This window comes from Topomyia yanbarensis, chromosome 1 (genome assembly GCF_030247195.1).
Source record: "Topomyia yanbarensis strain Yona2022 chromosome 1, ASM3024719v1, whole genome shotgun sequence".
NCBI lineage: Eukaryota > Metazoa > Arthropoda > Insecta > Diptera > Culicidae > Topomyia > Topomyia yanbarensis.
In genome coordinates this window covers 5,895,400-5,909,230 of record NC_080670.1, presented here as the reverse complement: position 1 = coordinate 5,909,230, position 13,831 = coordinate 5,895,400, and the positions used below count along the sequence as shown (strand labels likewise).

Here is a 13,831-nt window from a genome sequence, read left to right as displayed (position 1 = left end):
TGGAAGAGTCTGATGAATCGTCGTCCTTCCGTTAAGTAGGTGGAGCATCAACACTTCCTGTCTACCTTATCCTTTATCCTTCCCCGTGAACGATGGAGATGGGGGCGGCCGGCAATGATGGCTATCATGCTGTTGAGGTTTTAATATGGGTCGGATTGGTATGAATTCCTACTTACCACTTCCTAAGCAACTCTTATTAGATAATCAGCAGTCAAACATGATGAAGTCAGTGTGCAATCCGCCAAAATCATCGTCACAACGCAACGCAACGCAACGCAATTGGATTGTCCAAAACTATTCAAAATTCGTCCACAATTTCTTTAAATTTCTCCTAACACTGTTTATCCTGTTTTATGTTCTCTGTCTTTCTAAGTCTTGTATTTACAACAAACGTCTAAATTTTGGACTGTCCGACATTTTGGCCGTTTTTCGTTGCATTTTTCAAGAAAAATTATCTGTCTGTCGCTACTGTCATGAATATTTGAATTATTTAAGCTTTTTTATACTTTATAGCACGCCTATGAATAAAACAAACCAAACATCTCAACGGGAGAGAAAAATATCCATGAAAATAGCGATTGGGAGATAATTTTTCCTTGGAGAAGACCACCGAAAATGGCCGAAACGTCGGATATATACATGAGTGAGAAAGCTACTACAAAAAAAAACATAAAGCATGTTTAGTCGATCAAAAAGATTGTCCTGTGTTATTTTCAAAATTTCTGGTTTTAACCAGAAATTGGCCATTTTTGAATTTCATTTATCAAAAATATGTACAACCTTCTGAATACACGCCAAATTGTCCAAAATTTATCTCGAACATATGGTCGAGTATTTGATATTTGTCTAATGACGATTAGCCTAATGCTACCTGGTTGTCGTTGGTTACTAGCGTTGTCTGCGCGGAAGATGATTAAGCGAACATAACATGTAACGTTGAAACATAAGCAAAGGAAATACTTTTTATCCTTCACCACGCTTCTCCCTTAGTACAGTTAATCCAGGAATAGAATTGTTTCACTTTCAATACAGGATTTTCAGTACAGATAATGTTACCCGTCGAAATCCTAAATTAAAATCCGCTTTAAATAATGCTCATTTCGATGGCTTATCAGCAACAAGCCTACACACTATATCGGAAAGCGCTTCCCCCGTTCTCCAGAGCTCCTAACTAAACTCCCGGTTTTCGGTCCAACGCTCGCCCAGTCAACGAGAACCTAATAAAATTCGAACAGAACAGTTATTAAACAGCACCCGCCGTGCTATTTTCCATGCTGCTGCGCGAATCGGCACCCCTTTCCTCCGGAAACCGCAGTATGTGCCCCCTTTCTCAACCCGTTCGCAGTACAGCGCGAGTACAGCTATAATGAGCATTTTCGATTTAGCAATTTTCCGATGAATTTAACATTCGATTGTGTGTCTGGTCTGTGCGTCCATCCGTCCGTTCGTATTTGATGGCGGTTGGTTGGTACCCAGAGATGGTAATGTACCCCGTGACGGAGTGGAATAAAGTCCCGGTTTGGATTCCGGCTGCGATTGGACAGGCGAGTTTAAATGCAGTCATTTGGGGAGAATTATTCGTTGAAACTGGATAAACAGATCCCGTCGATTGGATTTGGAACTGGGAAGGAGCTCATCTGCTGGGCGATTGTGTACGATTAAATCAAGCCCTATTTGAATTGTGTTTGTATTTTCTAGACAATGACCGATACTCGGATAGTGAATGTGAAGCAGTTTTTCACGGCTTACGAATAACCTTAACTACATATTCAAGTTCACGAAATTGGTTTTTAGGGGGGGATCCGATTGTGTTCAACTTTAATTGAACTTGAATTGTGTCCCTCCCCATAACTGAAATTAACCTGGGGCAAAATTTTATTGCCTTTATAATCTGAATTTTTCTTTCTCGTAGCCACCTAGAACCATTACTATTCGTGGTGTTTGACAATGACCGTCCTTGAGTCATCATTTGTTATATATTTTAGTTTGAAGTAGAAGGCAGTCACATTAGAATCAGCTCTGTACTCAGCCAGAAAAAATGAAATCTTTGTGTTATGAAATTAAATTAAAGAAGTTAAGAGAAAGCTTCGCCGAAAACGCGCGAAAAAATATCAGGCGAAAAATGGTTAAACGTACAGCAGTCTTCTGGGATGTTTTTTGATGATCCAAGACCTTTATTTTGGTGGTATGCTTATAATGATTAATCCCCCTTGAAGTGAGATATTTGTTACAATTTTTTTCAAAGTTTGAAAAACAAGTCTTCTGAAATGCTGAAGAACTGGTTTTTGCGAACAGCTTTACTGAAGACAAAAAATCGCTATTTGCAGTACACTCGAAGTTATAGACCGCTGTTTGTGTATGACCCGTTAAAAACATTTTTTAACATAGCTTCTTAAATATCGTACATAGAATTTCACCATATTCCAGAAAGTTATTTATCTTGTCCAAGATATACATCTTACCAGAAAATATCGTCGGACTATCTCGTGCGGCTTAGGAGCTATTGGGCGACTTGATAAAATTAGCGAATGTTTGAAAAGTAATAACCTTTTAACGGTCAAAAAGGGTAGCCCGTAGTGCTGCAACAACGCTATAAAACTCAACGAATTTCACTTGTATCTTGTTGTCTCCAGAAGATGTTTTGAAAAAAGCTATAATTTTTCAAGAATGTCCTTCATTTTCAATAATAATCGAGACAAGAAAAATATGCGTAATAAAAATGGTATATTTTGACGATCGGAAGAGCTTTATAGAATATATAAAGCTCGTGGGAATGCTAATTGAAAGAAAATTTAAAAACAAAATTTTTGGGAGTCATACAAATATAACAAGCTATAACTTCTAAAGCATTTAAAGAAGCTACTTAGTGTGTTCAGCAAAAATATTTGGAAAAGTATTCTCAACAACTTTGTCCAAGACGTCAGATTACTTTTACTATCAAAAGAATTAATTGAAACATCTCACTTTTAGGAGGATTAATCACTAAATGCATTGGCAAATGCAAATGGCAAACCTTGCTATTTTTGATAACTATCCTTAAAACACTATTGATGTCAGCCGTTTCAACGTAAACAACTAATCACTATTTAAAACACTGTATTTTTCCAAAATTGCCGAATTACTATCGAAAATACACAAGATCAGCCGATGTTGTAATACAGAAAGTTGTCCATTTTGATAATTCAACCCTTTTTACGAAACATATCCAACTTGTCAGTTTGATATTTATGAAGTTATATAACTGAATTGGCTTTAAGAGATCATCCATAAACAACAAGCAATAATTTTGAAGATATTAAAGATAAAGACGTTGTATCTTCAGTAAAGTTATTGGTGAAAGCTTGTTCTACAACTTTGCTGAAGACGTGATCTTAATATATGCACTTGCAAGAAAGTTGATAAATATAGCTCACTTCTAGAGAGAATAGCCATGCAAATCATAACACCAAAAGGGCTTGTAATGTCCAAAAAATCGCTCCGAAGATGTCATTGATTTTTGCTAATAAACCTGAGGGTTGGTTCAAAGGGTTTTATTGTTATATATTCTAATGACAGAAAATTAACAAGAGATTGGTAAAATATATGAAAGGTATGTGTAATATGGGAGTGTTCAAGCGAGATGCATATTTTTATGTAAAATAATACTGCTGAGCGAAATTGAACAGTTTTTGAATCTAAAATAAAAGGTCAAATATCAGTACAGTACAGGAAAAAACTGAGCTGTACGAGGTGGCTGCCCTGCGGCATTCAAAAATGACTCATGTTAATCTTCTTTGGAAGATTAACTCATCAACGTCAACTGCTTCGGTAGTGGCAGTCCACTACCAACGGAATCAGTGTATTTGAACTTATAATCCAACCATACAGCCATTGTAAGCTTAATTTTAAAGCGAGAATATGTTATACTGTTTGTTGATAGAGACGATAGCAAGAAAAAAAAAATATCCATGCCTGAGGATTAAAGGCTTACTAATCCTCCCCATGAAGCCCCGAGCGTAGCCATTTCACTTTTTAATGGAAAATTGTCCTATCTGGATCGTTTAAACGCATAGTTTCCCTCACTCAACACGTACCAGTTCTGTAGGAGACATTATTACATCCCTCTTCTCGTTCCATTGATGATTTTGACGCCTCGAAAAAAAAATATCCTGTACCAGTAGCTACCTGATTCACTTCCAGTGCGCCAGTAGGCAGCTGTAAAGCTACAACAAAAGGACAAAGCACTGCTCGGAACACGGGAAAGAGCACATCGACAATATAATAAAAGCTGTTTTATGTTTGAAGGAACTGCCGTGATGAGCCGAGCGTAAAAGCTCTCCCGGCTGCTGCCAGTCTTTGGATACAGGATTACACAACATCAACGACGACGACGACGACAACGACATAAACATCAACAAGCTCCTACGTTTACCGTTAGCATCTAGAAAGGCATCACCATTTACCCACTCCCGTCCCACCCGACCGGTCCGAACCTCTGTGAGAGGATGGATAAGCGATGCAATTTAAGAGCCCGTCCGCAATCAGTTGCAGCCTTAGTCGAAAAAGAATTAAAAAACGACGGTTTCAGATCTTGGTAGAAGTGAGAACGGGAAGGATGCGAACGGGGCGATTTGGCGCCAACCAACAGATTTATAAAGCTTACGGTTCCGGCCTGATTCCTTGCCGGGCTTATGGTGACGACCGTCGATGCACTTGAGAATTTGCCATCAGCAGTGCTGCTAATTAACATCTGCTTTTGTTGGTCAGATTGTGGACGAGTCTATGGAATATTTAGCTGTTGCTTTATTGTGATAAGTATTTGGTTGATGGCAACACTATTGGGAGCAGGGTTTATTCGAGTTTTAACTGGTACTGGGGTTAGTTCAGGAACACAAATATTGTGTACATTATTGGGGTTAACGTCAATCCGGCGATAGGTTATTCACGACCAAAACATTTTTTTTATTACCCTTACGAACAATAAATTTATTTTCAGTTAGTCACTTTAGCATTATTCCTTAAAAATAGCTGTAAGAGGAAGAATCCACCAAAATCTCAACTACTACTATTCTGTGCAAGATAACTATGGCTATTAGATAGCTGAATCTTTTGACGTAGGACTACGTTTTTTACGGTATGGGTGTGGCTAGATTTTGAACATTCGTAGTTCAGCCATTTCACGACAAATTTTCGAAATGTTTGCACAGATCACTCAGAACTTCTTCTAAGAGCAGATTTCATTAGATAAAATTCAAGGTTTTTAGTAACGCATTCCAACACTAGGACGACAAATTTAGGCAGGTTACGTTTCTATGAATGAAGTCATCCTCGACTATTTAAGGAATTGCATAACTCGGACTTATTATCTCATTTACAAATTAATGTAGCTTTGAAATTCTATAGAATTCAAGCAAAAATTAAAGTTTTTGACACAGTACTGATCCATTGTCCATCCATCTCCGCTGTGCGTTGTTTTTGAGGTACACTGGGGTCGGTGTCAGTAATAGACAATCAGAGTGGGGTCAGCGTCGGCAATAGGCAATCAGAGTGAACAGAGACCGATGGGAAACAATTGTTAAAAATTCTTTTGGACGCGGAATATTTTTAGATACGGATCCGTCTCAAACCAGTGCCAAATCTCTAGCCGGAGTGAATAATTAAAATTCAGCATGCAGATGTAGGGTTTGCCGTAAAGCAGCCGAAGACAACCTGTCCAAACTGGACCCCGTTTCGGATCTGAACTGTGCTTACCGTACGAACGTCGTGCGGAATTCTACAAAAGATCGAAGATAGTACTAATTGGAAGTTCATTTGAATTTCTAATGTTTTATCTGTTCAAGTATTATTGTATTGTTGCTTGCCATTTAATGATTTTTAGGCAAATTGTTCCACAAAAGTTTGATAAACATATACACGCCGACACCCACGATTATCCATCATCCGATGCCAACTAAGAACTATGGTAGTCAAAAAAAGTTGTTAGTGAAGAATTCTTTTGTCCAATTATTGGTTAGAAGAGCCTTCACTCAATCACCTGTTTCGGCGCAGCCAGAGGAAAATATGTATATCTGCAGTACTTATACACCACGAAAGACAATTCGAAAGTACACCGGCCCGAATTGCGAAACGCGCTTCCAAAACAACGATAATCTAGTCGACGGTCAACATTTCTCCGATGTCATTGGTGTCAAGACCGTCTGAGAACCGACCATTTTCGGGTGGTGTGCGGCTTTCGCGTAAAACAAGACTAGGAGCCGAATGCTTGCAGCGGCTATACGTCAAACAAGGAAGGATATGGTGAACTACATCGTCGCAAAAAAATGCGTCTGGATGGTAAAAATTCTGACGGCAGAATAACCGAAGAAATATCTGACGTTAGATCGATCGAAACCGGTGATGCGTTTTCAAATTTGTTGTTCGATATAGTCTTGGAAGTTGCCGGTCTGCCCAGGAACGTTGCTGTCATCACGATATCTTACATGCTTTTGGGATTCGCGGAGAACATCATTCGAGTCGATGTATGTTGCGGCTTTAAATAGTTCTTCCCACCGTTGACATAGTCAGTGGAAGTCTCATTGCCTGCGGACGCGCACAATACTTTGCTCAATACGGATTGGGCTTGCTGAGTTAAACGCTGAACGATGATCGAAACATCCATACTTAGTGCTGGGGTCTGTATTTGTCCAAACAGCAGAGCCGAGTATTTTCAGCTGCGAGGAACAATACACGCGGAAAAGATTTGATTTTTTTACATGATGCCGATCATGTAAAAAAAATCATGAATGATGTTTGTTAATATAAAGGATGTCGCGATCAAAAAGTTTTCGTCTGAAACTTGTCGGTCAGAGAACGGAAGATCGCGGAAGCTGCAGCCAAAATTTTCAAAAACATTAAGCAGTCGATATTCGCAAAGAAATATCTCGTGTGGCAAGCCATCTGTTCCTGTGGCTTGAAGAGCGACCGATACATTGCAACCGGGACCATCAACCAGCAAATTTATGTACGGAAGTCCCTGGAAAAACGCGTGTTTCTTTTTCTAAAGCAACACAATTGTTCCGTTATGTTTAAGACCAGATTTGGCAACTTGACATTGCGGAAAAAGGCCATAAACCGCGAACAACGTCCAGGCGGTGTGTTCTTTCAAGGCAAATTGGCGTTCCGTGGCGAATGAAGAGGCTGTGCAAAACTTGATCGAAGAAGTCAAATGGAAGACCCGGCAATTCACATTTGCCAAAAAGAATGCTTTAGTGAATATTTTCTTCTTTCTGCTGTATGAATTGAACCTGCACAAGAAACATGATTTGATTTTAAAAAAAAGTTTAACCGATTTTCGCACGTTTTTGTTTGACCACTTTCCATTTTCGTTATAATATTCTTTTTTTATTTCATTTTTACACTTCCTAATTTCATTATTTTACCCCCGTATTTTTTCCCGTTTTTTTGTGTTTTATCATTTGAAGCATTTTCAGTCGTTTTTTTTTATTTTTCTGTTATTTATTTATTTAGTTCACTTAATTTTTCATTTTCTATATTTTTTGCTCCTAATAATTTTTGTCATTTGTCAAGTTAACTGTTCTATTTACTTCAATTTTTACTTTTTTCCTCCTCTAAGTTTCATGTTTTCAATTTTTTGTTGAATGTATTTTTGTTGATACATTCCGGAGTTATAGACGAACTAATCTCGAACTCCCTTGAACTAACAACGCTGCTTGCATTGTGCTATGTTACTTCGGTTGTGTCGCTTTTTGCATTTGAATTTTTTTTAATTTTGTAACTAATTTTTCTCTACCAAATTCGAAACGTGTTTCTCTCAAAATTCTTTCTTTTTTAAAAATTCTCACTGATTGGCAGATTTGGCCAGTAGAGGGTTAACAATATCTCGGTAGTGTATTTATATGTAAAAAAAAATCTTGGTGTCCTTGTGGGTAGCATGAATCCGAGACTAAATCTCAATACCCCCCCTCCGAAAGTTCAGACAAACAGTCCTACCGAAATTCGGCATGGTCTCCGTCTCGTCGTGGTTCGCAGTTTTACACAGATCAGATACCCGCATATTCAACGAAAGTGTCACCGAAAGCCGCGCCGCCGTCGAGCAATTTTGATTTCAATCAGAAAAATGATGCGTCAGCTTCACAGCCTGCTTGGTTGTCGGACACATTTCGGCTCGAACAAAAAAATGTATTCGCTCGGGGCAAAATATGTGTCCTCACAATGATGAAAGACGCACCTAACACATACATTCGTCGTACGGCGTACCATAACCCACTCCTACTGATGGCGCTGGGATTTTATGAATTTTTAGTGAAATATTGCAAGAAACAGAAAAAAAATAACAGAGCTCTGTTTGGAATGATTTCAGCGAAAAAATGTGACACCGCCGGCAGTGTTGTCAGCTGTGATAGCTTGAAGAATATTTGTTTGCATTTCTCTAAGGAAAAAAATCCAGCGGTTTCCCTGGAAACGATCACTATTTGATGAGATATTTGGGTTTAGAACATAAAAAGTTCGGCAGCACTGCCACCCAAGACCCTTGATTTGGAGCGTTGTTGGTTGCCTTGAGCATCCAAGCAGCAGATGATTTATGAAAATTCATATGTTCTATTTTCACATGCTCGGCAAAAAATGTCATTTTTCTGTAAAGTCGCCGCCTCCTCCGGTTTGGTTGCTGCGGCGCGCAGTACCGACGCCAAATCGCTTCAAATGTTTATTTTTTTCTCTCGGCCAACTCTGTTTGACAGTCGGTCGCGAGATAGTTTTCTGGGAAATATTAATTAGCGCTTCGAGAAACAAAGATGTCATCAGCGCGCTAGCGGCGGCTGATGTTATTTGAACCGATGCGATGCTGGTTCGGTATGTTTTCCATCGTTAAGCATATGTTGCTAGTGTTGTTGTTGTTTTCGTTGTTGTTGCTATGATGGGATGACTTTTTAGTGGGCGGGGTGACAGCTTGATCTTACTCGAACTCGAGCGGAAACTTTGGTAGCTGGGGCGCGACAGGAAAGTTAATAAAATTTAAATTTATAATCACTCCCGGAGCGACAACAAAAACACCCAAAATGATTCCGAAATCTGCCGAATTTATGACACATACACACCCAATGGTGGTGGTCCGGAAGAACTACGTCACAGCTTTGATGTTTTCATCGTTGCCTGCGCGCTGATTCGAAGCTTTGTATTGCGATGCGTTGCGTTGGATCAGATCGTTGTCGACTGAGATGAATAAATTATCTCTGATGGTCCTTTTAATTACTGATTCATACGGAAACAATCTATCGTAATCATTTGTTCATTTTCCTGTTTCACCACCCGATGGCCACTGCCGCTGACACTGACACAGACAGACAACAGTAAAACACATCAACCAACCACTCATCAAAGATTCAACGATTTTCCACACCTCCTCCATCCATCTCCACCTGGTATGATGGTCGGATGTCATGTTAAAGAGCTGTTTTTCGTATTTTGCAGGAAAATTTACACCCACCTCGGCAACAGTAGATACGAGTACGTAAATTAATCATGATATTTCGGTTTCTAATTAATTCAGCTAGGACATTTTCCTACACCTGGAAAGTAAACAACAACGAGGGGTCCATCACTAATTCACTAAAGTTTCCAGGTGTACTTAAATTGTCCAGCTTACGGAAGTACTGTTTCAAAATCGATTACTTACGATTACATGCGTAATTTAACGTAAAACATTTGTTGTTGGACCAGTTCAGATTGTTTGCATGAATATGTTCGTTAACATCAATTTTCCGGTTTAATTTTGCTGTGGTGTATGGTAAACCCGTTTACTGCATGAATAACATAAATAATTTTGATTTTCAATCTAATTGTTGGTATCTTAATGATTCGTTTCGGCATGTTCTTAGTTTTTATTGTACGTTGAGTAGAATGTACTGCAACTATATTTTTAAAATTGCTGCTGCGAGATAGTGTGAGAAGTTGAGTGTGAATTACTCCCATTGTTCAAACAGCAATGATTAAATTCCTGTACTCCTTGTTCGAAAATGATTAATCCAATCTTGTAATAAACTTTGAAGCACGAACGACTAACAGAAGTTTCGGAAAAATTGATTGGCATCAATAGCACTGTTCGACAAAAAATCCAACTTGAGTGTGCTGTGACCACACACGGAAACTAGGAGGAAAATGATGACAAATAACGTTTTCCGTTAGTCTCTGGTACGTCAAAATTGGTATTTATTAGTCTTTCAATTCTTGAATTATCAATTATAAAAGCAACTATTTTTATATGAGTGCTGAGATATAGAACAATATTTACGAAATTCTTCCATATAACATATTTATTGAAAGTTTTAGAGACTTATAATCTGGATAAAAAGGCGTATTTCATCGTTCTAAACAACTTTGGTGAAGGTGGAACAAATGTAAGATTTCTCGTAACCATAGTTACTTAAACAAATTGCTCGAAGGGGTTTTCTGCAAATAAACTAATTTATCTCGATACTTTGAATATATAAAGCATGTCATCGACAAAATTGTTTTTCATGTTCTTCTAATAACTTTGCTGAAGGCGCCAAATCTAAATGTTTTTTGAGGCGGCTATTCTTCACTTTTATTTCTAGTGGGATTAATCATCAATATTATTTTTTAAAAGCGCTGTATTATGCTATAAAACTTGTTAGGAGATACTAAACGTCCAAAGTTAACGGTAACGGAATTATATGATCATCACCGTAAAAGCCTGTTTTTGAACATTTATTTTAGTATTCAAGATTCTAAAAATGCATAACTTGAGTACGTAACCTTAGACTTACCTCTCAAATTCTCACTTGCGTGACTTGTTCTACTTCATTCTCAATCTCACTATGTGTTGAAATGCTCATAAACACCGATCTTAACGTAATAGAGCGAAACGTAACACGCCATTTTTCTTCTATTTCCAGAAAAACAGTACGCAATCACAGAAAACGCTAGTTTGTTGTTTTTGGTCAAACAGTGCTATCGTATGTACGCACCCCACCTTAGAACCGACCCCATTGAGGCTGCCTTAGATCACAATAATTTTATATACGGATGAAGTGATCGCTTTTCAGGTCACCTTTACTTAACCTTCCGACAGTTGCGCTAGTGCACAGAGTGCACGCTACTCTGAAAATCTAGCGAAATTATCTTAGGGCACAAGCGGCTGCTCGTTCAGTGGGCCATAAGCGCGACTTCCGGAGGGTTAACAGTAACAGGATTAAACTTTGAACCTGCTACCATGTACTTTGTCTTGTCACACAGGCACCTCTTTCGCTGCACTATCATCAACACCATTGATGTCGATGTCGTCCGCGCCGATAACATGTATAAGACGTCTTGTGATGTTGGTTCCATTTCTTGGCACATCAGATCTTCGTCCTTCGTGCGCTCTGTGTAACAATATATTAGAGAACCGTGCTTCAATCCATCTAGTGTCACAAACGTATCAAATGTCTTTCTGGCTATGTTGACGCTTAATTTCGCCCCTCCAGTTTAATCAGTGTTTTTTTTTTTTTTTTTTTTTTTTTTTATTTCGATTATAGAGGTTTTAACCTTAAGGTCATTCGCCTCTTCGGGTTAGAAAAATCTCTTATGAAAAATTTCTAACCCTATGTGCGGGGTCAGGACTAGAACCCAGGTGCGCTGCGTACAAGGCAATCGATTTACCAACTACGCTACACCCACCCCCCTTTTAATCAGTGTTATCATCAGTGTGTTCGAGCATTATCTGCCACAGTTCATTTCGTTTCACTGAATCGCACGCGTCCTTGAAATCTATGCAAAGATGATGAGTCGGCACGTTATATCGTCCTTCTCGAAAGCCGCTTTGGTATTTGCCGACGAAGAATTTCGCCAACGAGCGCAGTTTACTAAACAGAGCCTTGTAGGCACAACATTAAGGATCTTGTCCATTGTAGTTCAAATTTGAAACAGTTCGGTTCTCGGCGATTTCTGACGTCAATAGAATAAAAAAGGCCGATTTAGGAGCACGTTACACCATTCGGATATCTCCGGGTGCACTTCATAATCCTCAGTCGTGTAAAGTAGGTGCTACGAAATGCACGGCCCCTGGTTTCATTGGAATTGATCAGCTTTAACTACATCTTGGTGATCGTTCATATCTTTCGTGCTATTGTACACGTCTGTGACATCCCCATGGTTGAAGATGTTCGCGATCACATGTGCTTCCTTGCTTTTTGCTGTTACGAGTTACGAGTGTGAGCTCCGCTGTCCTTGATAGTAGTTTCCTCACTGATGGTACTGGTTTTTGATTCTGAGGTATTTGATGCAGCTGTGGAAGTTGTCTTTATTGGTTGAGCAACGGTCACAAATTTGGTAACTGGTTTTGGTTTAGGTAACGGCAACTGTGTGTTGAAATCTGCAGTTTCTGCGCGAAATCAGCGATATGTCCACAATGTGCTGTCTGTTCACAGAACTGACACGTGTTAATTTTACTTTGTTATGTGCAAAGTGTTCTCTTTGCGATGGTATTGTCGCATTGTGTCAGGTAGGGAGGGAATCGATGTGTTCACCCGCATTCTTTTCACAAAAAACGCCACTTCCGTATATATGGAGATCTTGAGTTTAGCTTTGTCACACACAACCACGTGTTTTCATTTGTAACGTTGAGCTGAATAAAGGCGACTTCCGGAAGCCTAAGCTCCATTTTCATCTTCAACAAATGTTCCTAATCACGAATGCTCATCTTACTCGCCTCAGTAGATCACACGAATAAGAATAAATGTAACGGTTCTCTTTTCTCTTTATTTAATGCACACAAGATAAAACAAGATTTTTTGTCGTTCGCTTTGCACTGGCTCGGGCAGATTCAGAAAGTACGCGTTGAATATTGTAACCGCGTTGCCTTTGGCGGTTGAAAATAGATGGATGTCCCTCAGTCCGTCGTCGTTGGTGACCGGGCAAACTTTCATGGGCTCAGACACCATACAGCATCTGGAAAAGGCCTTACAGACCGTGCTAAAACACCAAAAAAATGATTTTTGATGTGATCCCGTTCTCCTCAATTTTATAACTTGAATGCTGCCATTCAGTAGGTCTATTTTTTGCCGGATGAATTATTTCAATAAATAAATTAATAAATCTACCGGATCATGTTGTTGATGTCTTCAAGTGGTGATGCTATTTCAAACACCATGAGCATTACGGGCTTTTCGTTTGCTTGGAATAACTTTCCGATCAGAACGTTTGCGTTGACGGTCATGAGCTTTACGACACGTTTTTGGCACTCTCCGTAGGTCTTGTGCAGATGCTCATAGAACTCAACCTTCACATTCCTCGGCATACTAACGATGGATTTCATGCTTTGTGTATGCTGTGGAATCTTTTTTCTGTTGATTCTGTAGATTCTGGGTTTTGTGGATTCTTGATCGGGTGGAAACTGACCTCTGTGAGTTCGGGACACTGTGGAAACTGGATTATGTGGATTCTGTTGATTTTGTGAATTTTTGATGCCATGGTTTCTGAATTTTGTGGTATCTGAATTCTGTGGATTCAGGATTTTGTGGATCTGTGATACTATGGTTTCGAAATTTCGTTGATTCTGTGGATTCTGAATTGTGGATTTTGTGGATCCTGGAATCTGGATTTTTGATTCATAGGTTTTGGATTTCGTGGATTGTGTACTCTGTAGATTCTTGTTTTTGTGGTTTCAGATATATGAAACAAAATTTTGGATTTTGTGGATTCTGGATCTGATGGAGTCTGTGAATTCTGGTTTCTGGATTTTGTAATCTGGATTCTATCGATTAAAGAATCTGTTGATTTCTAATGCTATGGTTTCTGGCTTTTCTGGATTGTGTGGATTCTGGATTCTAAGCTGCGGATTTCGTGTATTCTTGAT

General features: G+C 39.0%; 1 protein-coding gene across 5 annotated transcripts in view; it reads left to right on the top strand.

The window, feature by feature from the left end:
- LOC131676713 (hemicentin-1) overlaps positions 1-13,831 on the top strand; it is a 261,162-nt gene that overhangs the window by 157,935 nt on the left and 89,396 nt on the right. For 4 of the 5 annotated variants that reach the window (XM_058955976.1, XM_058955977.1, XM_058955974.1 and 1 more), the window contains one exon: positions 9,448-9,483. The exons of the other annotated variant lie outside the window; for it this stretch is intronic. In XM_058955976.1, the coding sequence (XP_058811959.1) occupies positions 9,448-9,483 (36 nt within the window). The remainder of the gene's footprint in view (positions 1-9,447; positions 9,484-13,831) is intronic. 5 annotated transcript variants of the gene reach the window in all.